The 23,891-nt window shown below is 42.3% G+C and overlaps 2 protein-coding genes across 4 annotated transcripts; both read left to right on the top strand.

Moving 5' to 3' along the window:
* The first annotated feature begins 142 nt into the window (after positions 1-142).
* On the top strand, positions 143-1,206 carry LOC119840144 (glycine-rich protein 1-like). The gene is made up of 2 exons (XM_038366657.1): positions 143-547; positions 952-1,206. Exons 1-2 carry the CDS (start codon positions 143-145, stop codon positions 1,204-1,206), a joined length of 660 nt encoding a protein of 219 aa, XP_038222585.1.
* Positions 1,207-5,074: 3,868 nt separating this feature from the next.
* Positions 5,075-23,691, top strand: LOC119839870 (calpain-2 catalytic subunit-like). 3 transcript variants are annotated; one of them, XM_038366290.1, is made up of 18 exons: positions 5,075-5,883; positions 7,115-7,317; positions 12,050-12,089; positions 13,917-14,055; positions 17,067-17,167; positions 17,238-17,372; positions 17,579-17,719; positions 18,474-18,651; positions 18,726-18,994; positions 19,334-19,538; positions 19,933-20,088; positions 20,632-20,789; positions 20,906-20,978; positions 21,057-21,110; positions 21,216-21,389; positions 21,577-21,784; positions 21,873-21,928; positions 22,525-23,691. In XM_038366290.1, the coding sequence occupies exons 2-18, from the start codon at positions 7,182-7,184 to the stop codon at positions 22,549-22,551; spliced, it is 2,250 nt and encodes a 749-aa protein (XP_038222218.1). In that variant the 5' UTR covers positions 5,075-5,883; positions 7,115-7,181; the 3' UTR covers positions 22,552-23,691. The 3 variants fall into 3 exon arrangements, with proteins under 3 accessions (XP_038222218.1, XP_038222217.1, XP_038222215.1); XM_038366289.1 differs by having other exon boundaries at positions 5,076-5,826; positions 18,723-18,994; XM_038366287.1 differs by having other exon boundaries at positions 5,076-5,883; positions 18,723-18,994.
* Positions 23,692-23,891: the final 200 nt, after the last annotated feature.

Raw genomic sequence — 23,891 nt, 5'->3', positions numbered from 1 at the left:
GGCGCACTACGCCAACGATCACGTGTACGCCGACCCGCCCGCGCACCGCTGCCGCAACCGCTTTGTGAGTGCCGCCATTTTGTTGTTTTATCTTGATAATTGTCAAAGTATATATAACTAATTACTAATAAAATGTTTCCAGATGGATGAGAACGTGTACGAAAGTGTGGGCGGGGCCGGCGGGGCGGGGGGCGCGGGGGGTGCGGGCGGCGCGGGCGCGGGGCGCGGCGCCCTGTACCGCTGGTGGCGCGTGGGCAACGCGTGCCGCCGCCACCGTCGCGCCTCGCAGACGCTCGAGTTCCACCAGCACTACGTGCAGGCGCGCGGGGGCGCGGGCGGGGGCGCGGGCGGGGGCGCCGGCGGGGGCGCGGGCGCCGGGCGCGGCGCGGGGCGCGGCGTGCTGTGCGTGGGGCTGGTGGGCGAGCGGCTGTCGGCCTCGTGCTCCACCATCGACGCGCCGTGCGTGCTGCTGCTGCGCCGCCACGCGCCCGCCGCGCACCTGCTGCCCGAGAGCCACCGCGCCGCGCTGCCGCCGCACCGCCACGCGGTACGCGCCCACGCACATTGTCTATTTATACATATTCTTGTATAGATTAAGTTTTATGAAATAACTGTCTGTAGCAGACATTTCTAAGGATAATTTTACTCGCATAAAAAGACTTAAAAGCTCAATAAATGGATCAATTTATATATATCCTTTCCCTTACCCTTCCCAGTCCTTTCCTTTATTCCTCTCGCCAATACTTTCTTAATCCCTTCCTTATTTAAAGTCGACAATCCATTTGTAGAGGTGTAAGGTTTGCAATGGACCTTATGGGCGGTGGTAACGCTTTCCATCAGGCGTCCCACCAGCTCCATTGCCAACTGTGTCATAAAAAAAAAATAAAAAAAAAACTTTGAAGGCTCTCGTTCATGTACACTATATAGTATAACGCGCAGTTCGCGGCGCAGGTGGAGGAGGGCGCGTGCTGCGAGGCGGACGAGCCGGCGGGCGGCGCGCGCGCCGGCAGCGCCTCGCCCGAGCGCGCGCGCTCGCCCGCCGCCGCGCCGCCCGCCGCGCACGCCGCACACGCCGCACACGCCGCGCACGCCGCTCACGCCGCACACGCCGCACACGCCGCGCACGCCGCAGTTGCCGCGCGCGCCGACGCCAGCGACAGCGACTCCGACGGCGACGAGTCGTCCGCGTGCGGCGACCAGTACTGAGCGGCCGGGCTCCAGCTGCTGGCCCGCGCCGCTGCGGCTCGCTGCGGCTCGCTGCGGGGAGCGATAGACGGCGGGACTTTATATTGAACACCCGTTCTCTAGTATCCTTCCAATGACGTTCTTCATGATTAAAATGAACTATGATATGCGATATAGTCAGATTGATATGTTTGTGATTACATATTTTATTTTTAAGGTTTTCGCTATAAAACTTCTTTCAGTGATTTCTGTAAATTCAATGGTAGTAGTAGTGAGAGTCCACCGGGCGAGCGGGCCCGGGGCGCCGCGCGAGTGTACATAGTGATAGCGGCGACGTGACGTAGAGGCTGTACACGACGCTTTTATTGTTAAACATTCCACTAGTTATATACAAATAAACGAATCTCAATTTATTTTTTTTATGTTTGTCTTTTAATTTTGTCTTTTAACTTTTAAATATTACGTTCTAAATACGCATGTGTTGTATCGAGTAAACGAAGCGTCTAAACACAGGTGCAGATATTACCTTGGAGATGATCTAAAAATATTAAGAAGAGAAACAATTAGTTGTTATAAATAATCGCGCGGCGGGAATTCGCAGTTGATGTGAGAGTGTGACGTCACAGCTCGCGCCGCCGCGTCGCGCCGTGACGTCACACGCGCACACGTCACCGCTAGCGGGACTCGATATATTTTATCGGAACTTTAAATGTGTATGAAATCAAAAACTCAAGGTAGTTTTGTCGATAAATGCTAACGTATTTGTAAACATACAAGCTTCACTGTGACAAAGTCTTGTGCGAGTTTCCAGACCTTACCTGTTTCTCTCCATTATATTGATACTGTTTTGATACTTATATTAATTAAGGTCATATAGTGCTGAATCATATTATATGCATAACGTATTATTATTAGATTGTTCTCTTCGATATAATCATAGTTCAGTCATAATATGCATCAACAATTAAAGCAAGTAGTCGATTCACACGGGCTTCGTACTCAGTGCTTAGTGCTTGTTAGTGCTTCTTTTGTTATTTCGATTCAATCATGCTTTTGTCATCCATTTCGAATGGCTGGTCACTATTTCCATCCACTAGCTCCTACGTGTAAGCGGTTCCTTCTCACTTGACAATATTGGAGCTCAGTGGTGTGACAAGCACTAAGCCCGTGTGAACCGGCCTTAGTGTTTAGAAGTAAGAATTACTCAACTGAGGGTAAGTCAGTGGAGAAGTTACTCCCGAGAGATGTAGCGATGTCGAGGGAAATCAATGTGATAAGTCTTTATACGAATTCGTTCTGGATCATGGTGGAGCTAGCACCGACATATAACTTGGCTGGAAGAGAAAGTTACATAAGAGTCTCTTAATTCCACCGCACATTACTATTTAGTAATTTTTTTAGTATATTAGTGACAAAACGTATTTTCCCGCCTCCCACCTACCTCTTCGTTACTATGACTGCCTGTCCTTTAAGCTTGAGTCTATTTTATTATAAGAGAAACTTGTATATTTGTACCTTCTACTTCCCCTGTGTGCTCAATGCTCATGTTATTAATGCATTTATTAGAACAAGTTACGTAGCGATGTATCTGGAATAAATATATGAATAGAATTAATTGATTTTTCTTGCACTCGCTGTTATTTTCTGTAGAGCAGAAATAACCCAAATCAAGCAACGAATGATTCGTGTTTTCGAATACTTTTAGTTTTGATTTAGTAAACATGTACAGGATAATGTATATGTATTTATATATGTATATATGTGCAACGTACAATTATTATTATGCATTAAAATTAATTAGACAATACTTTGTGCTTCTCGATTGTGCCTTCCCGTAGCTGTGTGTTGTGCTCGCTTCGGTTTATTAATTTTATACTCTGAAAATTTACAAGCCTCATGTCCCCAAAATTCAATTATGAGACGATCCATTCCTTCCTTTCCTAAACCTGCGTCGTGACGTATTATGAATTCTCTAACTATTAGGTAAAGCTATATGTATATATGTATTTCGGATTTAGAATGTATTGAGGTAGCTTCAATTTGAATCTTAAAGATGATTTATAGTCCTGCACAATATGTGTTATAGTGTAGGTACCCGCGCTACGTGGAATATTTATAAATGCTGCAATACGAAACATAATGTGTAATTTACATTATGATCAAATAAACTGTATTCTGTGTATTTCTATGACGAGTTTTTTTTTTTTCATTCAATTGTAGATATATGTATATAGATGAACCCCTTTAAATGAAAAAGACTAGAAGCGCCTCTCGCCAGCACGCGACATCATCGCATCCTCCAAACGATGAACATAGTGACGCCATACATAATATACTCGATGTCTAGTGTTTTATGAATCTGAACTAAAATGCATTTCAATTTGGTTTTTTCAATTCGGATTGCTAAGTTAAAGTATGAATAAAAATAATTTTAACGGGCCTATTGCCTACCTAGATATCGCAAAAAAAATTAATTATTTTTTTATCACTCTTTCAAAGCAAGTAAATGCATGCATTTATTTTTAACTCAAATTATTCATCTGTATTTGAACGACATAAAACTATGACTTTGTATGTGTTTCAATCTTGATTAATTGTAATCATTTTGCGGCTTAAGTCTTTTATCTATTTTTACAACGAACTAAACGATCAAGTTGTATGTCTATTGTATTCTATCAAATCAAGTAAAATAGCTACTCTAAGCACCGTACACTAAAACGTAGCACTGTCATTATACCAAATTCATAGAAGTCGATATTTATTGATGTCCTAGTCGTAATTTCCAAACGTGTTTTGCAGTTTCTGTAAGCGAACTTTTATTGAACTGTAGCGAATTGTTTAATAAAACATTTTATAATACATTTGTCTTTCATTTAATATTTTAATTAAGGACACGTTCTCAAAACAGTTTGGTATCGAAACCCGCCCATACTATTACGAGGGCTGGCGGAGTGACAAATTTAATAACCCTCAATCTCAGATTATTATATGTAATTATTAGTATGTAACCTTAGTGTTTAGTTTCATGAATTCTACGAAATAAGGCAATTTTTAATTAATTTCTATATGATCACAATTTTTTTTAAAAGGAGACATCATTTGTCATATAATATGCGCATTCAATTATTTCTTGATTTATTCGTTTATTGGTTAACCAACACAGTTCCATGTTGATAAGTTTGACGCTAAGAGATTTAAATTAATAAATTTATTAAATATGTATTCTTCAAAACAAATTATGATCTAGGAGAAAAAGAAAAACATACAATCATTAATGTTCATGTATGTGTGCCTTTGTGTGTGAAAATTTCGTTAAATAGCCATCTATCTAGAGAAACTACTACTAAGGCCTGACTTTCGGATCCGTCATGTTCTGGAAATGGAATATGATGACGAGTTTTTTCTATGTAATACGATGCTCTATGACCTATGTAATGCTGCCCTGGTACAGCTCAACCAAATTAATTCACATGCTACATTTTTATCATATGCCGGTGTCAACTATTAGGTGGGTAGTAGTTGTTTATTATGAACTTTAGGTGTGTGGTCTTATTTTTTTTAATGTTATACTGGGCATCTGAGCTGCTGGTTCGCCTGATGGTAAGCGATCACCACCGCCCGTGGAAGTTTGCAGAGGTTGGGTCATATTCCGAAAGCCACGATGACCTTATCAATATTTAATATTGTAAAAACCTAACCCTTATGCTTAGGTACCTTTTATAATTAAAATGAAAAAAAAAATGATAAAAATGATAATTATAACAATTATTTATTTTTACTCTCATTAAAGAAATAAGTACCTACGAAAATCATGAGACAAAGATTCAATATTGTTTTTATATTTCGGTTTGCTGTTTGGATGTTTTTTTTTTGGGTTCTTATGCTTCTAGGATGAAAAGAAGTATGAATACTGAATTGTTTTATTTGAAGATCCAGGAGAACACTGTAGATACAATTTTGTAACTCGTTATTTTACCACACGACTGAGCAAGTTAGCAACTAGATAAAATGTTGTTCTGATCCTTGATAAAATGTTTGGGCCTTAAGCATATTCTTTGATTATTATTTAATGTTATGCCTATTGAAGTAACAGTTTTGAGCACATGTATGACAAGGCAGACAACGATCGATGAGTCCAGAGAAGAGGTTGAAACATAGCATATACTGAGACTGGTGAGTGGTGACTGGTGAGCGGCGGCCAACCACTCCGGTCTGCGGACTGCGGCGCGAGCGCAGTGAGTGCGCGCGCTCAGTGCTGCAAGCACGTACGGCCCACTTGTCGTACAGCGCTGTGTACATCGCGCGCCGCCCTCCGCTGCGGATTCTCGTAAAAAGATCGGTCTGTGCTTGCCCTGTGCTTTGTGGTCGAGAGAGTGTTTCCTAAGTGGCTCTTCGTGGTATTATAACCGTTTCGATTTGTTAGTTGTGTAAGCGAGTCGGTGGATGTACGTACTTCCTCGTGTAAACATTTCTTGCCATCAAAATTAAACGGCTCGTTAAACATTTGATGTTATATGAAAGGCGTCAAATTACGCGTTTTTACCTACTTTCGATATAACTGCATATCCGCGGCTCGCATATCGCGATCGTTAAATATTAAATGATTACGGTACAACAGCGACAGGCGACCAGTGATTAACGGTACGTTACAGCGAATTGAAGAATGTTTACAAACCGGCGAATTAAATAATATGCTAGGTAAGACTCAGCAGAGAGCTCTGAGCGTTTGCGCCGTCCGTCGCGGATCACGAGACGCAGCTTCTCACGCGGATGCTCACACCGCACCCCGCACCCCACACACCACACAACACACATTCCCCATACTGCACTCCGCACGCTTGCAACGTGCACCGTGCACTGTGCAGTATGCCCTTTGCAGGTGACACCTAGGTTGCGCAAGCCTTATCGAATGAACATCGCATAAATATTACAGACACGCGGCTGTTACAAAACATTGAAATAATTATATTGGATTATTTAGAGTCTTATAATTTTTCAACGGCATCATCATCATCAACATCATCAGCCCATATATGTTCCCACTGCTGGGACACAGGCCTCCTATGAAGGTTATCATTAATCGTCGTAATATTTAAACCGCCGTAATAGATCTCATAAGGTGTTTAGTACGTTCATCCTGATCCTTTTATAATACAATTAATTTAAAAAAAAATTGTATGTGGTAGTCGAGCACGCTTCGCACGAATTGGGCCAGCTCGCACCGGGGAAGTACCACACCCCCACAGAAGACCGGCGTGAAATAGCATTCTGCTGTGTTTCGTTCGGTGAGTGGGGGAGCCGGAGGCTTATATCCTTTTCCTCACCCTGGTCTGCAATGGACCCTATACTAAATGTGACTCTCTAATTGTTCATGGGTGGTGGTAGCGCTTACCATCAGGCTTCCCACCAGCTCCAATGCCGTCTGTGATATAAAAAAAAATACAATCTTCTTCAGAAGGCTGAGATAGCAAACTCACAGTTGACTCTATCGAACTCGGACACTCACTTAAGTCTCTACCGATTTTTTAAAAAAAGTGTGATACACATTAAAATCGTCTTTAGGTATAATTGGTTTATTACGAGGCAATGAGAGCATGGTATTTAATTCCGACGTTATTTCTCTATGAATCGGCGTTTCTGATAGAGCCGAGAGCCGAATGTCCCATTTTAGTCACAATTTTTCAATGTTTAATTGATTTGATTAGTCCGTATTTTTTAAAACTAATTAATTTTTTCTCTTTCCAAAGTTCCTCTTTAATGGGGTAATTAAAATAAATACGCAGAATATTGGCCTTGGGTCACTCACTTGCTCTGCCCAAGAGGCAGTCCCGCTTTACTGTATATTCTCTAGTACTGGTTAGGCTAGGTCGTCAGTTCTCATGTGGTGAATTCATCAAACCATCATGACCAAATATGATCACGTGTGTAGCTGCTGAGGATGGAATAAACGCCATATTGGAGATGACTGCGCACGCAGCTGCTCGGCTACCGGCGGTATGAAGAAGTTCATGCGCACGCGCGCCCCGCCCGCGCTCCCCGCGCCGCCCGCACACCCCGCGCACCCCGCGCACTCCACTGGCGCTCACGCGTCTACCACCCTCGGGCCACCACTCAAAACCAACGGCATTGGAAGTAAGTACTTTGGTGAAAATTTTAGCTTAGGTTATATGCCAGAGAGATGTAATGTAACAAGTGACAACAGCTAACCCTTACCTGCACTAGTAACAGTGGAATTTCATATTATAATGATTTTTATTAGCACAGATAACATAATAGTAGTTTTTAATGTGGGAGTCGAGCACGCTTCGGCACGAATTGGGCCAGCTCGCACCGGGGAAGTACCACACCCCCACAGAAAACCGGCGTGAAATAGTGGCATGCCACTGTGTTTCGTACGGTGAGTACGTACGTACGGTTCGGGGGAGCCGGAGGCCCGTTTCCTTTTCCTCACCCGTCCCAGTCCATTCCTTCTTTCCAGTCATTAATCTATTCCTTTTCCCTTACCCCAAAAACGCGGGCAGCGCATTCGCAGAGGATCTACCTTTGTGAATGTTCATGGGCGGTGGTGATCGCTTACCATCAGGCGAACCACCAGCTCAGTTGCCCGCTGTCACATAAAAAAAAAAAAAAAAAATAGTATGCTAGTTTTACTTTTCTTTACACTTCGCCAAAGAGTTATCATTGCGAATTGCGAAACCAATCATATGCAGATTGTTCTAGTTAATTTGAGATAGGGATAATTTGTGTAATTCGATGATCTGAATTCAGATCACAACGTTACAAAGGTAAGTTTCATTGTTTCCTACGCAACCATGTCCTTAACAATAATTTCGTGTGCAATGTATTTCAAAATATACCCATGCCTAATATGATATCGCAGCATGATCTATTATAGCGTATGGAATACTAAGCGCAAGGCTGGCTGGCGGCGCGCAGCGCAGCAGCGCCCGCTCCCAAGCAGCCGCGGCGCGGGCGCACGGACGCGTACTATCGACCGATTACTGTCGTGTCAAACAACACGATACTTAATCATGTTAACATGCGAATGGGCTGTAATTACTTATGTTCATTAATTTTTTCATCGATTAGAAACATTTTACTTACAAGTAACGAATGTCTTTAATTTCTATCAAATACTGCCTACCGCCGGTTGCTAACCGTCCGGTTTTCTTTAGTACATCCTCGAATTTCACACGATAATTGTGAGATCCGCTTAATTTACTCTTTGATTGATTTAACATCGTATTTGTTGTAAAATTATTGTTAGGCTAGGAATTTATATATTCCCCATATTATCCCTAATTAAAATTACAAATGCGAAAGTCACTCTGCCTGTCAGTCTGTCTGAGATACAGGGATAGTTTGAGATACAGAGATAGTTTGAGATACAGAGATAGTTTGAGACCGGAAATCACACGGGAACGGGAACTATGCGGGAATAAAACCTCAGACAGTCTATTTTTTTGTCTAGTAACGTGAGTGAAACCGCAGGCGGAATAAATAAAATAGGATAAAAATAACAGAATTATAATAGTGAAACAAATGAGAATACATAATATATTATGTATGTTTGTAGTTATTTCAGCAACGTTCTGAAATGCGTAATCCCCAGCGTAGCATTTCCCTTTCGAATCGTGTCGTACAACTTACATGAAACAAATAAATGGATCGACTCGATGTCCCTCGAAAGTGCAAGCGCCGAGAGAATTGCCGTAACCGTAAGTCGGTCGCCTGAGCGGGCGACAGGTGCGCGCCGCTCAAGAGGCACCGCACTGAGTGAATGGAGCCCGCGCCGCGAAGCCTGATCATAATGCACCGGCCACTGGGCACCGGGCGCACGGGAGCGCACCGGAGCGCGCCGGAGTGCGCCGCACGCATCAGTGAAAGTCACCCGACGCCAAGAGCTCATTGACGCGCTGAGCACGGTCAATGTTAACACGCTACGAGAAGATCGGGGTCAGCGCGAACTTCAGATGACACCACAGCCGTGCTCTCATAATCAACAATTGGCGAGATAGCATGCCTTGTAGACGAATTTAAAACAAATTCATATATCTATGTAAAAATAAAACAATTACTGTTCATTAATCTCACTAAAACTGACTGAACCGATTTTGATAATTTAGGTTTTGTTGTATGCGTAATAGACCTCGGAAGGTTTAAAAAGTAAAAAAAAACATGGAAAAGTAAAAAGTCCCATGAATCGTCATGAATGCGAAGTTCGCCGGGTCAACTCTTAAAAAATACAAATGTTCCATTCCTTTTTCTTATCTATTGTCCTCCTTATTCTCTTCTTATCCACAAAAAATTTGCAATCCCAAATTGGGCGTTGCTGGTCGCTTACCATCAGACGACCCACCGGGGCTGGTGGTTGGCGAACTCTGAAATAAAAAAAACGTTTAAAAATTGTGACCAATAAATAAAAGCGACCCTAATTACAGCAACTCGTAATTAGGGTCGCTTTTATTTATTGGGAAGGTCCATGTGTCATGTGGGTCTTGTGTACGGTGTAACGTAACGGTGCTCTGCCACTTCTCATAACCCACTTAACGTGCACGCGGCGAGCGCCGTCGTGCGTCCTAATAGCTTATACTAGAATATTCTAATTTAAATAAGTATTACACATTTATGTTAGAGGCTATTCACTTGCGTGTGACGATCTTCATGTCTGGCACGTGGATCAATGTTGAGTAGACGCTAGTGACTCATAAATGTTCCCAAAAGATAGTTATGCACACATTTACCAGTGCAAATTAGAATCGGGATAAGGTCTCTGAGGCACAAACACAGTTGTTTGATATACGAGTGTACAATCATGTATTTAAATGACCTATTTCCTATAATTGTTAAGTAAATTCCTGCGTAGTTTGCACTGATCTGAGATATCTCCGTATTGTTTGTAAACAAAGCTACCTTAAGTTGACTTCATCACTGGAACTTGAGGTCATTCGTACGTTATTGTAAAACTATTGCTCTCGTGGGAGCTTCGCCAGACGTCTGCCTTTTATGCAAAGCACATTAGCATCTATTAAACTCATTGTCTTCTGATTTCTATTTTACATATTATCTACGTACCAACATCACTTGATTGATGGAGTGTACTAGTTGTCCTAATTCGTAAAATGGGGGCATCATTTTTAATGAGGAAGTCCAGCCTGCTTCAGCACAAAATAGGCCAGCTCACACCGGGGAAGTATCACACCCCCACAGAAGATTGGCGTGAAATATTAATAGTAACTAATAGTAATGCTGCTGTTTACCACGGTAAGTGGCGGCCCGTTTCCTTTTCCTTACTCTTCCCAGTCCATTCTTTCTTTTCAGTTGTCAATTCTTTCCTTATAACTGCCATCTTTAAAGCGGGCATCGCATTCGCAGAGGCACTATATCTCTCTGAATGTTCATGGGCGGTGGTGGTCGTTTATCATCAGGCAAACCATTAACTCAGTTGCCTGCTTATGGTTTAGTTGCAAGAGCTTCAGAATTAGCCAGCCTTCAGATTATCAGTAAATCTGGTCGTTTAAAATTTTCCTTGAATTCAGAGTATTTATCTATGCTAATTTATTATCTATGCTAATATTATAATAAGTAAACATGTTTGTAACGTTACAACACAAAAATCTGTCCAGTAGGGACCAAAATTCTTTCACCAAGTAACATTAGCTATATTACAATGTATATGTACCAATTATTTTTAATATTCAGAAGTGGTAATGTACCTAATATATAAGTTTTCAACAATATAGCGTTCAATGTGGATGAAGATGGGTTGCCAGCTGGCGGGTCAGTCTCAACGTATAAATTTGTGATAAGTAGCTTGTACAAGTGGAACTGATAAAAATCAACTGATATTCTAATCTCGTATGCTGAGCTCGAACGGTTCGCCAGACGACTCACGGCGCGCAGGTTGGTACCCGCTCGAGTATGAATGAATATTTACTTTTTAATTCGAGAGACGCACTACGAGTGAGTGGCAATGTTGCCGTTACGCCGTCATTTTTTTATCGTAAAAATATTATCTATGTAACTTTCAAGCGCCAGCCGTTTTAGCCGAAAGAGTGTATCGTACGGGAAAGAAAAAGATAGAGTTCGATCTTTTTACCACGACTTATCATTTTTCCCTTTTTCAAGGTCTTGTCTGCCTCTTTAACAAAATTAATTAAAATCAGTTTTGTATTTTAGCCGTTAAATCACAGAGACATACAGAGATACTTTCGCATTAGTAATATATGTAGTTAACTGTACTTGATGATTGATCTGGATGGAGGGTAGATAAGAAATCAAGCAATTACTTAGAAGTAATTATTACTTTACGTGTTTCAGTAACAAACAACCGCGCATCCTCACATACTTTCGCATTTACAGTACGATTATGATGGTCGGAATAAACATCAAATTTACCGGATCCAGCTCGTTCGTTGTTAGAAACTCGAAGCATAACAAATGAAGTAAACGATAGACTTTCTCGTGATTGTCAACAACAACATGTGAGCGCGGCGGCGCTAATGCGACAGGCTACAGCCGACACCCTGCGCGAGGCGTGTACCGTGTAGTGCTCCTGCGATACGTTCACGGTAGCAGCTGTGCCCGCTAGCGAAATTTGATGGGACACATATATTATACACATTCGAGTTACGAGCATTCCTACCCGTCTTATTATATAAAACTTGGTATAGAGATAGGTTATAATTTGGATTGACAACTACCGGATCATTTTAGGCGGGTACCACGCGAGTGAAGTCGTAGGTTCCACCTAGTACACGATACTTATTTGTCGTTGTTTATTAAAATTATTGTGTAATTAGTTCCTTATGCCTGATACTTCTGATTACTTAGTCTGAGGTACTAATACGCAAAAAACTTACAGATGGCGCTACTAGGCGTGAGGAGACCTCCCCCATGTCCAGGTAAGGAAAAATATTAGTGACACAATTTATACAGCGTCACCTATTATTATGTGCATATTAATGTATCAAGCAATAGAAAGATGTTATTCAAAACTGTTTAACTACAATTACTACAAACGAACGTGTTACATACTTACATTTTAAAATTGCATAAATACCTACAACATATTCTATGTGTGTATTCTATATGTAATATGAAAATAGCGTTATAAAAATAATCGCTTGCTACGTTACGAAATCGATTCATAATTAATGTATGTGATGGTGCGCCGTCTTCCGCGCGCCCCTCGCCGCAGCACGCGAGCTCGCGTCGCGTGCGCATTACATGTCTTCTATTATGCTAGTTTCGACAATGGCCTTCCAATTGCAGGTCTGTTTAAGAAATTGCCCTTTTGTTATATGCTTAAATATTGCTCATGAAGTGGCCTTGCGCCCTTTTACGTTATCGAATATGATATAATATTTTATTCGTAAGCATTGACGAGTTTTCTAATGCGCGATACCTATCGTATGGCTTTAATCATTAAAAGCACGATATAGGATTCGATATTCAATGAATATTTTACACTACGCCGCGCGAGTTTTGAACGAACTTATGATATTGGCGATTGAGTCTATTTGTTTATAGTAGGTCAATATTCGTAGTATAATATATTCAATAATGTATGTACTTATACGTGATGTATTATATCCGTAGAAGGAATAAACAACAAAATAAAGGAACAAAAAACAGTAAGGAATATATTATTTCGATAATAGCGTTTTATCACCCTACTATATTATAGAAACAGTATAGTATACACGGTGCCGAGAGCGAGACGTATAAAAAACAGATTTGTGTAAAGAGCTTTTTGTTCTCAGAAATTTGCTTTAACCAGGAATGACTAAGACAAAACAGACTAATTCGCTACTGAAAATTTATCTGATAATAAAAATTGATGCAGACCCAGACCGAAGTTTGCATATAAAAAAGGTGTTGCGATGTCACCAAGCTTTCATTATTTCTCATAAAAATATGCGAAAAGATTGATGGTAGGCTGATAACAGATTTAATACTTGGCAAGTCGCACCGCGCCCGCGCCGACCGCGCCGACCGCGCCGGCCGCGCCGGGTCGTCGACACGGCAGTCGGCAGCGGTTAATCGAATTGGATGCGGTTTTTTCTATGATCTTCTATCTTACAAAGTTCATACACGTGCTATAATTGCGCTCGAGTTAAATGAACAGAGTTTGATTTTTCCAAATATCTTCCGGTTATAAGCCAAATTAAAATAATTCATAAGCTGTAGCGTTTAGGAACGGAATAGTATAGTAGACTTTCAACTTTCTTGAAAATCTCAAAGCCTTGAGCAATCATACTATAGTACATTATTCGAATTTGCATCAAATTTGCAGTCGGATAGTTCATTATAGTAGGAGAGCCTAAGATGGGATTTTGGGATAAACTCGAATTTATATAGGGGATAATTAATATAGGTACCTTACCCATTGCTAAGTACCTCTAGATAGTATCAGCAGTTAATATTGGTGAATGCGCTTAGAGGGGCCACTTTAAATTAAAAAATATCGATAATTCACTCAGTTTTATGCTTAAATCGTGAGATTTGCGAAATTTGGACTTCTTGCGTTGTTGTGGCTCCCCCACTCACCGAACGAAACACAGCAGTATGCTATTTCACGCCGGTCTTCTGTGGGGGTGTGGTACTTGCCCGGTGCGAGCTGGCCCAATTCGTGCCGAAGCATGCTCGACTACCACATCGATATACATATAATATAATAGTACAATTGGTAAGTGTTCCTAAACATGATGTTTGAAATGCATCGGCAGGTATTGGGGCGAGTCGGAGCAGAGCGCGGGGAGCGCGGGAGCGCTGTGGGAGGACCCCGAGGGCGGCGCGCTGGCGCGGCTGCCGCACGAGCGCCGCTTCGCGCCGCACGCCGCTGCCGCGCTGTGGTTGCGCCCGCACGTGCGTACTTCTGCACTGCAAACTAATATCAATGCTCAGAACGCATCGTGGCATTTCCTCATTTCAAAACGAGTTGTGATCGTTTCCACTTTAGCCACACTATGATTGTGCCTCTAAAATTGTTTGTCTTTTCCATCTTTACTAATATACAAGCTATTTATAATACACTAAAACGTAACAAAAATTGTGAAAATGAACGAGCCGTTCTTAACTTTAACGATTAGCAACGCATTTGGCGATTTATTTTTATTTATGTAGATATATTTTATGTATAACAGGTATATAGAGTGGGCACAGATAGCCCTTTATAAACCAACAAAAAGAAAACTGACTAAAGGAACTCAAATGAATGTTTGAGTTTGAGTTTAAATGACATTGCCATTTGTAAAAAAATGATTATCCAGTTTCAATATTTCCTTTTAGATGTGATGTTCTAATGTTATTTAATTAGTGGCAGGTGTGTAGTGAAGCGCCATGACCTTATTTCTGTTCAGTGTGCAGTGTTCTGTGTTCCTACACAAAAGCGCGGTTGCGCCACGCGTCCGCGTGACGCGACCTCGCCGTGACATCTGTGCAAACCTTACGTATTGTCATGAAAATCGTGAATCCATTTAACTTAGCGAAACGACGTCGACTTATTTATAATTGTAGATAAATTCAAAAAGTATTCGTATGGTCTTGCTGTATACTCTGTAGCGAAGGAAATTTGTAAAAAACAAGATCAGAGTTTAGCTCAAGCTTGAGTCGCCTGTTAGTTGAATACTTGTACTTATTATTCTGCGGTTAAAGTCGATGCTTTTGCTGTAAATGCTGATCGGTATAATTCCCTTTTGCATGTAGTTCGGTTATTTTAGAGTTACTTGTAATGCGAATAAAGAGTTTATTATACCTGTTTCTTTTTGCGTTAATCGAAATAAGATACAATGAAATTCTTTCGCTTTTCTAATACAATTTATGGACAACTGAGTGCCAGACTAAGCGACAAGCAGTTAAATTTGTTAAATAAAACTGAAGGACATAAAACAAAACCAATGGGAAAAACATTTTTTGTAAAATTATTATAAAATCTGATATTGGGTCCTTGTTACTCCAAAATAAAGAATTTATTTATTATTTATTATTTACTACAAGAGTCGAGACGACTGTAGTGGTCCCCAATCATACGCGACACGACGGCCACACTTACCTATATGTCTCGATCACGATGCATTGACGTCATCCTTTTATGACACTATTTATATAAAAGCATAGATGGTTTATTTTTACAAATGATGTAATTTACAAAATATTTTGTTAGTACATCATATGATATATTCTCCCTTGAAAGCACACTAATATATTTGATCAGTGTAGTGATGAACGATGACACTTCATATTTTCGATCATTGCAAAACTAAAGTTATTGTCCACATAGCCTCATACATAGCCAATTATAACATTAAAAATCAAATGATTGAATCATTGTGTTGCCAAAAACGATAATAGGAATGTTGACGCCGATAGAATACTGATGGTATCGCATCCGGGACGATAACATTTCGCGCCTTCGCCTGACCGCCGCTTCACGCCTGCCACTCGAGCCGGATCATCGCTCGAGCACCTTACGATATCTCGCTGAGCTGCGACTCTACGGCGATGCTTCAATAAATATCCGCTTTCCTCGGTTATCCATAAATTGTGATCAGTTATAACGATTTCATTTTCGCATTATTCAAACTTTAAATAACGTATATATGGCTCACTGTTCATCATATGAGAGTGAGAGAGAGAGAGAGAGAGTAGTACTGGCACAATAGTTAGTTAATGACAAATGAATCGCTGAAATCATGCTGGAATGTTTTCAAAGTAATAGGACCTGTACTAGCCATTAGCACAAGCCCTCCGTTGTATGAAAGTTCCCCGCCTTAGGTACGAAATTAAAGCCGGAACCATTAAAAGCTTTTTAATTTCAGACCAGTTGGGTAGTGGGTTTAGTGTTAAGAACAATAATATTTTAACAACATCAGCAACCCGACGAACGACAAAGCAAGCGCGATCCCCAGAGCCGCGGCGCCACACTGCCACCATCTAGTTTCGATAATGGCAACAATTGCACATAATATAAAAATGCATCAGAAATTGATGCAACAGTACCCGAGTACCTACTGATTGTCCTAAATTTAGTGAGCAGTATGTGTCGAGAGATTTACGAGATGAATTTACAATTACTAAACAGTTCAAAGAAGCCACATAAGTTAATTAGTTAATTATTATCAATGACAAACTGAACTAAAACAATTCCTTTATCATTTGAAAAGTATCTTATTCCTGAGTGACATATGCTATATTGTGATTAATAACATATTTAACAAGTGAAAAAAAAATTGTAAGATGCCCAGAAGAGTGGGGACAGTGTAGAGTTCAGCTAGTTTAACAATCTATACTAAGTATAAATAATGAGTTAATGAGTTTGTTTGATTGAACGTTCTAGTCTCAGGAACTAGTAACTACTACTAAGGCATTAGCATCATGTACGACGTGGGTGAAACCGCGGGGCACAGCCAATGTAATATCTGACTTATCTTTTTAGAGTTCTGCGCCCAAAGAGTTAACCTAGAATCCTGTTATACAGACTTCAATGTCCCTGTTTCTGTCTAACTGTCTGCCCGTTCGTCTGCTAGGCCATACCTATCTCATGAACCTTGTAAGATAAAAGTCAATGTTGATGATGACTGCATACGTAACTTGACTAATTTTTTTTTACCTTAGCATGTTTCCGCTGAAGAACCATATTTATTTTGTATTTCATTCATAAAGCACTGTGACCAACATTGAGTCGGGGAGAGGGGCGCGGGGCGCAGGTGGCGGGGCACGGCATTGTCTCGCCAATGACGTGGGAACCGGGTCGCACCACTGACACCGATGTATCCGTGTTTACATGCTTTTTGTGCATCTACTACATTACTCGTTCATTCCTTTACTTTTAGCTGAGCCTCTCAGATATTGAAATAATATGTGATCGGTCGGCACAGGAGTTGTGCGCGCGGCCACGTTTCCTGGGCGACACGGCTATCGACGCAGACCTCGCCCCCGACCAGCTCGACCCCGAACCGGAAGATCAGTTCGCTGCGAGGTGAAATTTTATAGTATTTCTGTAAAATATCGTGGACCGTCTACAGGATAGTGAAGGCACAGTGTTACAGATGGAGCGTGGAGGTGGGCGAGGTGGGCGACGGCGGGCTGTGCGCGGCGGCGGCGGCGCTAGCGCTCACGCCGCAACTGCTCGCGCGCGTCGCGCCGCCGCACAGCTTCCGCACCAACTACACTGGCAAATTCAGGTTTACAAAACCAAACATTCATACTTTGTGTGTTGTGTACACACGGGGCATTAATCCTGATGATTTAACTCTATCCGGATGTTAATTATATCTAATTTAAAGTTTATTAGAAGAGAGTCGACCCCAAATAAAGGGATAAGGCAAAGAAAAAGAAGAAGGGTAGAAGGTATTGGGAATGTTGTGTGATGCGTACGTAACGGTTTCAGGTTCAGATTCTGGGTGTTCGGCGAGTGGCGCGAGGTGTGCGTGGACGACCGGCTGCCCGTGCGCGGCGGCCGCCTGCTGGCCAGCCGCGCCGCGCTGCGCGACGACTTCACGCTGCCGCTACTCGAAAAGGCCTATGCTAAGTGAGCGATTATTATTATTACTCCTTTAAAGAAAAAATATAATTTTTTTATATACTGTGTTGCAAGTTGTCAATATTTGCACAGGTTTTGCCTCTGCGAGTGCGATGCCTGCTTTTAGGGGGTAAGGGTTTCAAACCCTTTCAAACCCGGAAGGAATGGACTGGGAAGGGTGAGGAAAAGGAAACGGGTCTCACATCTAATTAAAGAAATAAATAAAATAATTCATGTTCCTTATTACACACACACGAAAAAGTTATCTTTACAAAAATAGAAAGAAAGGAAGAAGAAAGAAATAGAAAGAAAGGAAGAAGAAAGAAATAAATATATTTATTACTAATACCTAACTACACTAAAAATTAAGAATAATAAATAATTATAAAAACAGACAGTATAGGTACTTTGCGGCTCGTTAGCTGCAGAAAAAAGAGGCTGACTCAGTTAAAGTTATGCGAGAACCTGGGCATTTACATAACTGTGGTTTTCGCAGTCTCTTGCGACACATGGAGTACACACTGCTTTTTCATTTTACACGGATAATAAAAGTTATAAAAAATAAAACAGTAAAGAGAAAAGACTTTGGTCTATTATAAAGTTACATGTACATTTACTTTACTATCCATACACAATACAAAATAAATTAATTTTATTCACAACAACTTAGTAATAGTGTTAATGATGTCCCAGAACTTAAAAAAGGGAATTGGCTATGGGAGTCGGTTTACGAGTCGCTTAGAGAGATCGTGTTGTCCGGCAGGTTGCACGGCTCGTACGCGGCATTGCGCGCGGCGCGCGGCGGCGTGGCGCGCGCGCTGCAGGAGCTGTCGGGCGGCGTGGTGCAGAGCTTCGCGCCGCCGCGCCAGCCGCGCGCTCTGCTCTTCCAGGTGCTCAACTCCGCCGTGCCGCGCTCCACGCTGCTCGTCGCCACCGCCATGGTACGCGTCACTGCACGGATCGCCGATACACAATTAAACCTGCTTTTTTATAAGTAACTTACGACTAACAGCAGGAAAAAGAGAGCAGCGGGCGTCGCCTCCGTAACGGCTTGATCGCGGGGCAAGCGTACTGCGTGACGGGGCTGGCGCGCGTGCGCGAGGAAGGCGGCGCGGCGGGGGCGGGGGCGGAGGGGCCGGGCGGCGCGCTGGTGCGCCTGCGCGCTCCGAGCGGCCGCGGCGAGTGGGCCGGCGCGTGGGCGCGCGGCGGCCCGCAGTGGCGCGCGCTGGCCGACGCCGATCGCGACCTGCTCGAGCGCCGCGCCGCGCAGCCTGGACACTTCTGGTGAGTCTCTTCCGGCATACACGCGCCTCTGATTAAAAAATAGTTCTAACCGGAACGTGATAGTGTTCTCGCTTAATTACTAGAACAACACAAAACTTAGGCTAGGACTCAAACATTTATTCATTCAATTAAACTTCTAAAAGCACTTTTGAATTGTCATAACATTACCGTTTACCACAATTATATCATTAGATAGTTTTATCATTTGCCAACAAAAAAACTACAAAAATATTTAATTTGCGGCTTGCGGCAACGGTTCGCAGGACACAAAGGTACGAGTATGTTTGACGCGGTTGTTATCATTACGACACTTAGAATATAAACGGATGTCGCTTGCAGGATGTCGTTCGTCGACTTCGCGCGGGCGTTCAGCCGGCTGGAGTTGGTGCACGTGGGGCCGGACGACTGGCTGGGCGAGCCCGCACTGCACGGCAAGCGCGCCTGGCGCGCAGTGCTGGCGCGGCGGCGCTGGCGCGTCGGTTACAACGCGGGCGGCCCGCCCTCCGCGCCCACCGCGCACGCCAACCCGCAGTTCCACGTACAGGTGTGTCCTCGGCTCCGTCCCCCCCCCCCGTACCATTATGTTAATCGCCATGATTCTAATTCAAATTGAAATTATTAATTTAATTCTTTAAATAATTGATCTAAAGTTTGTACTCCTAGTACGTTGCGTTGCGTGCGTTAATTGCGTGCGTGCGTGTGTGTGTGTGTGTGTATGTCTGTGTGTGTTCATTTAAATTTCAGTATTAAGTGTGATTTATGAATTTACATATTATTGTAACTGACATATTTTATGTCACTCAATTGATAGTTTCAGCTGGAAAAATAAATATGTAAATTCTGTTTGCTGCATTGAAGTCGATGTCTTTTTATTATAATTAATATTTAGAGGCCGTGAGGCCGTGAGGCCGCGGGTCATGTAATGTGCGATGGCGCAGGTTCCGCGCGCGGAGGGCAAGTGCCACGTGGTGGTGTCGGTGACGCAGCAGTACGCGGTGGGCGCGCGCCGCTCGCGGCTGCACGCCATCGGCTTCGCGGTGTACGAGCTGCCGCCCTCCTCACCGCCGCGCCGCCCCGCGCCCTTCTCTGACCTGGTCTCTCCCTTATACTTTATTTCATTACAAAAGGTCTACTGAAACTCAATAAGAGAAAAAAAATTCGAGCGTAAAATGTAAACGTGAATACACGCATTGAAATATTATCGTTATTTAATGAACCTATTTATATGTTATGAATATCTTCATAAACAATATGTACACGTATCGACGCCATCATCATTGTAACCACTCGAGTCTAAATATAATAATTATCATAAAAAAAGACACTGTAATTCAGAATATGACTCCAACGAAAACGATCACAATGCCTTATTATTCTGTGACGACGCATTCTGCAATCACAGAAACACCACAGAGCAAAGTTCGTGTCTTGGCTATATAATCCTACTCCTTCTAATATTATAAATGCGAAAGTTCGTAAGGATATGTGTGTGTGTTTGTTACTCTTTCACGCAAAAACTACTGAACCGATTGCAGTGAAATTTGTTTACTTACGAGGTTTCGAGAAATTCCGAACCACATGGTAACATATGGCACGTGAGGGGGTGGATTGAAAATGTATTTTCGTGTGGGTTGCAGCGCGCGCTGGACGTGACGCACTGCTGCGCGGCGCGCGAGGTGGCCACCTTCTTCACGCTGCCGGCGGGCCAGTACCTCGTAGTACCGCACACGCGCCGCCCGCACACCGCCGCCGCCTTCCTGCTGCGCATCCTTACCGACCACCACACCGACGTTTGGTGAGTGGCGAGCTCCGCCGCACTCGTACATTGCAATGACCGAGATCACACACAGATTTACCACTCGCTCCAAATTCACAAATTCACTATTTAACACAATGTCGTTGATGTTGCAGGGAAGTGAACGACGATAATGCGATTATTCGGGATATAGCTGCCGAGTTCGAGCAGGAGGGTTGGCCGGTGCCGGTGAGATTTGAGGACATACTTATCGAATAAATAGTTTTCTTTGCCATGGATAATATACAATTCAATTAATGTTTACAGCCCGACATGCAGGCCATCGTAAACAAATTGATGAAAAAGCAGGAAACCGAAGAGGTAAGTCGAGGGAGAGCGGGTCGTAGCCCGTGCAGGTTTAGACTACGAAGTTGTCGGTAACAGTAACAGTAACAGTGACGCGTGTGGCGTGTGGCGTGTGCGCAGGTGGAGGGCGAGGCGCTGCGGGCGGCCCTGCGCGGCGCGTGGCGGCGCGTGTTGCCGGCGCCGCCCTCGCTCGAACTGTGCCGCGCGCTGCTCACGCTGCGCGACCCCGCCGTCAGCGGCCGCGTGCCCGCGCACCGCTTGCCGCCGCTGCTGGCTCTCCTCGCCTTTTGGAAGGTTATAAACGAACGGCTTTAATATTTTACTCTTTTTTTTTTAATTTTTAGTTTTATAGCATTGAAATGCTTTATAATATATTTTACTCTTATTATCTTTTTGTCTCATTATGACTGAATTTCCCTAACATTTACTTAGCTATATCAATATCTATATATACGAATCCCGTGTGCCTCTGCGTGTGCAGCAAGGTGTGGAGGCGGCGAGCGGGGGCGCGCGGCGCGGGTGCGGCGCGCGGCGCGTGTCGGCGTACCGGCTGCGCGCGCTGCTGTGGGCGTGCGGGCTCAGCGCCTCCAACAAGGTGCTGGAGTGCCTCGTGCTGCGCTTCGCGCGCGGCGCCGCGCTGTCGCCCGCCGCCTGCCTGCTGGCCCTCGCGCGCCTCCACCTGGCGCACGGTACGCTTCGTATTTCCAATGTTTCAAGTTTCGAATCGTATACGACGAAAATCTTTTTTACATACGTGTTTAAATTGTTTCGTTACAGAGCGATATCGAAGCCTGGATGCAAAACTCAAATCTAATCCTCTCTCGCTGGAAGAGGTGAGCTTATGGCTAATCACTTTATACAGACACTTCCTTATTGCTTATACCACCGATGTAGATACGGCTAGACTGGTTTATTTAAGCTACTTCCATAGCATCATGTCCCATGGACACGAGGAACAGAAATAAAATTGAAATGCCTGTTTTCCGGCTAAGTGAAGGTAAAAAAATTCATTTATGTACCTCATAGTATTAAATCGTATTAGTTCAGAGAGCCTACTATAGTATTAATGAATGTATGGAAGATGACAATCCATGGACAGTTCATTCACACAGGTCAGTTCATTCGCATCATTGTTATGTACATGTTACATATTATGTAGGATTAAAATGTAAAATTGATATTATTTTAAAAGAGCAACTACAGAGTTTCTTGTCGGCTCTTCTCTGTAGAAACTGCCTTCCGAACCGGCGGTAAATGTTATAACTGTGTAATATGACGATTCAAAAGTGCTTCTATACGAAGTCTATTTGAATGAACGAATGTTTAAGTTTGAGTATAAAATTGCCAGACTCAAGTTGGACAAATTGACAAGATTACTTAACGACTTTCTTCCTATGTTCAATATCTTTATTTTGTTTTGATTTTTCAGATGATCTTGATGACTATCTACTCATAACGATTTCCCTACCTACCCGTTGCGTTGGCTGAAGTAATTGAACGTGGAAGCAAGTATTGTATATGATTCAACCTGTAGATGTTAAGGTATAACGTTTCAATGTAACAGACGGTGCTCTAAAATAACGGTAGATACGCAATAAAACTATTATTAAAAGTTGATCTGCAACGATTGTTATTTTGCAGATATTACAATCCATTCAAAATAATTATTTGTAAAACCGCTAAATACATTCACCGAGTGACAGTATTGTTGTTTTTTCAAGTAATTAATAAATTATGTACCTAATTCATGTATGTTTAAGACATATGTTTTTAAATCTAAAAAAGTGATTTAACCTTTAACCAAATCGTAGTAAATTAATATATTTCTGCAAGTGCGTTGGTTCAATCTATTTGCTAAAATGTATTTATTGTTTCTAAGTAGTTAATATCGCGACCAAAGATTTATGTTCGACTGTCGACTGTACGGAATAGTTAGTACAAAGGTGGCGAGGGCGGAGGGCGCAGAGATACGTGTCTGTGTTCGTCGTTCGAACCAATGAGGGGTAACTGGCAACGGTGCTCTTCTACTCCCAAATAAGTAAACATATTGTTACCTAATCATTTGTATTATTCTTTAATAGTGCAATATATAATACAAATTTCTGGGACATTAGCGATTTTCATATGAACAAACCGAAAATGATGTTTTTAATTCATTTGATTAAAAAAAAATGTTTTTAAGCTAATTTTACGTTTGTGTAACTAAGTAATCAAGAAATAATTGCATATTCCTTAAAATGTAAGACCAGCGCAGATAGCGGTAAAAATTGTGTCCAAATGCAAGGGGAAGAAAAAGCCCGTTTTGTGCGCTTACGCTGCCTTCCGCTTCCGCTCTCCGACCTCAGATCAACCGTTATTTATCTTTCCTCGCATTTTTTTTTGCTTATTTTCTTTGTCCAATTGAATTGGTTACAAGTTACTATAATTTTTTTTAAGTTTCAAAAGCTATCTGCCCTGGTCTTTATGTAACTTTCCTGTTTTCAATTTCATATCACTCATTGGTCTTAACAAAGGTCACACGCCGTTACCTATTTATTGATGATACTTAAGTCTAAACTTATATTTACAATTTATATAGTAAAATTATTTAATTATATCATCTGTTGTTATCGTTTTGAATAAAATGTTTTTTTTTCTGAAGTTGATGTTTTATTCGGAGCACCAAACCATCAAAGTGTCTATTTCTAATACCTACATGAAATTTAATTTTAGCATTATTAAGATATGTCTCATTTAAACATACAATCGATACATCAAATTGACATAATAACATTTCTAGAGAAAGTAACTGGCCAG

The sequence above is a fragment of the Zerene cesonia genome, chromosome 5 (assembly GCF_012273895.1).
Source record: "Zerene cesonia ecotype Mississippi chromosome 5, Zerene_cesonia_1.1, whole genome shotgun sequence".
Classification (NCBI taxonomy): Eukaryota; Metazoa; Arthropoda; class Insecta; order Lepidoptera; family Pieridae; genus Zerene; species Zerene cesonia.
Note: the sequence above shows the minus strand (reverse complement) of the source record. Positions and strands in the feature narration are given on the sequence as shown.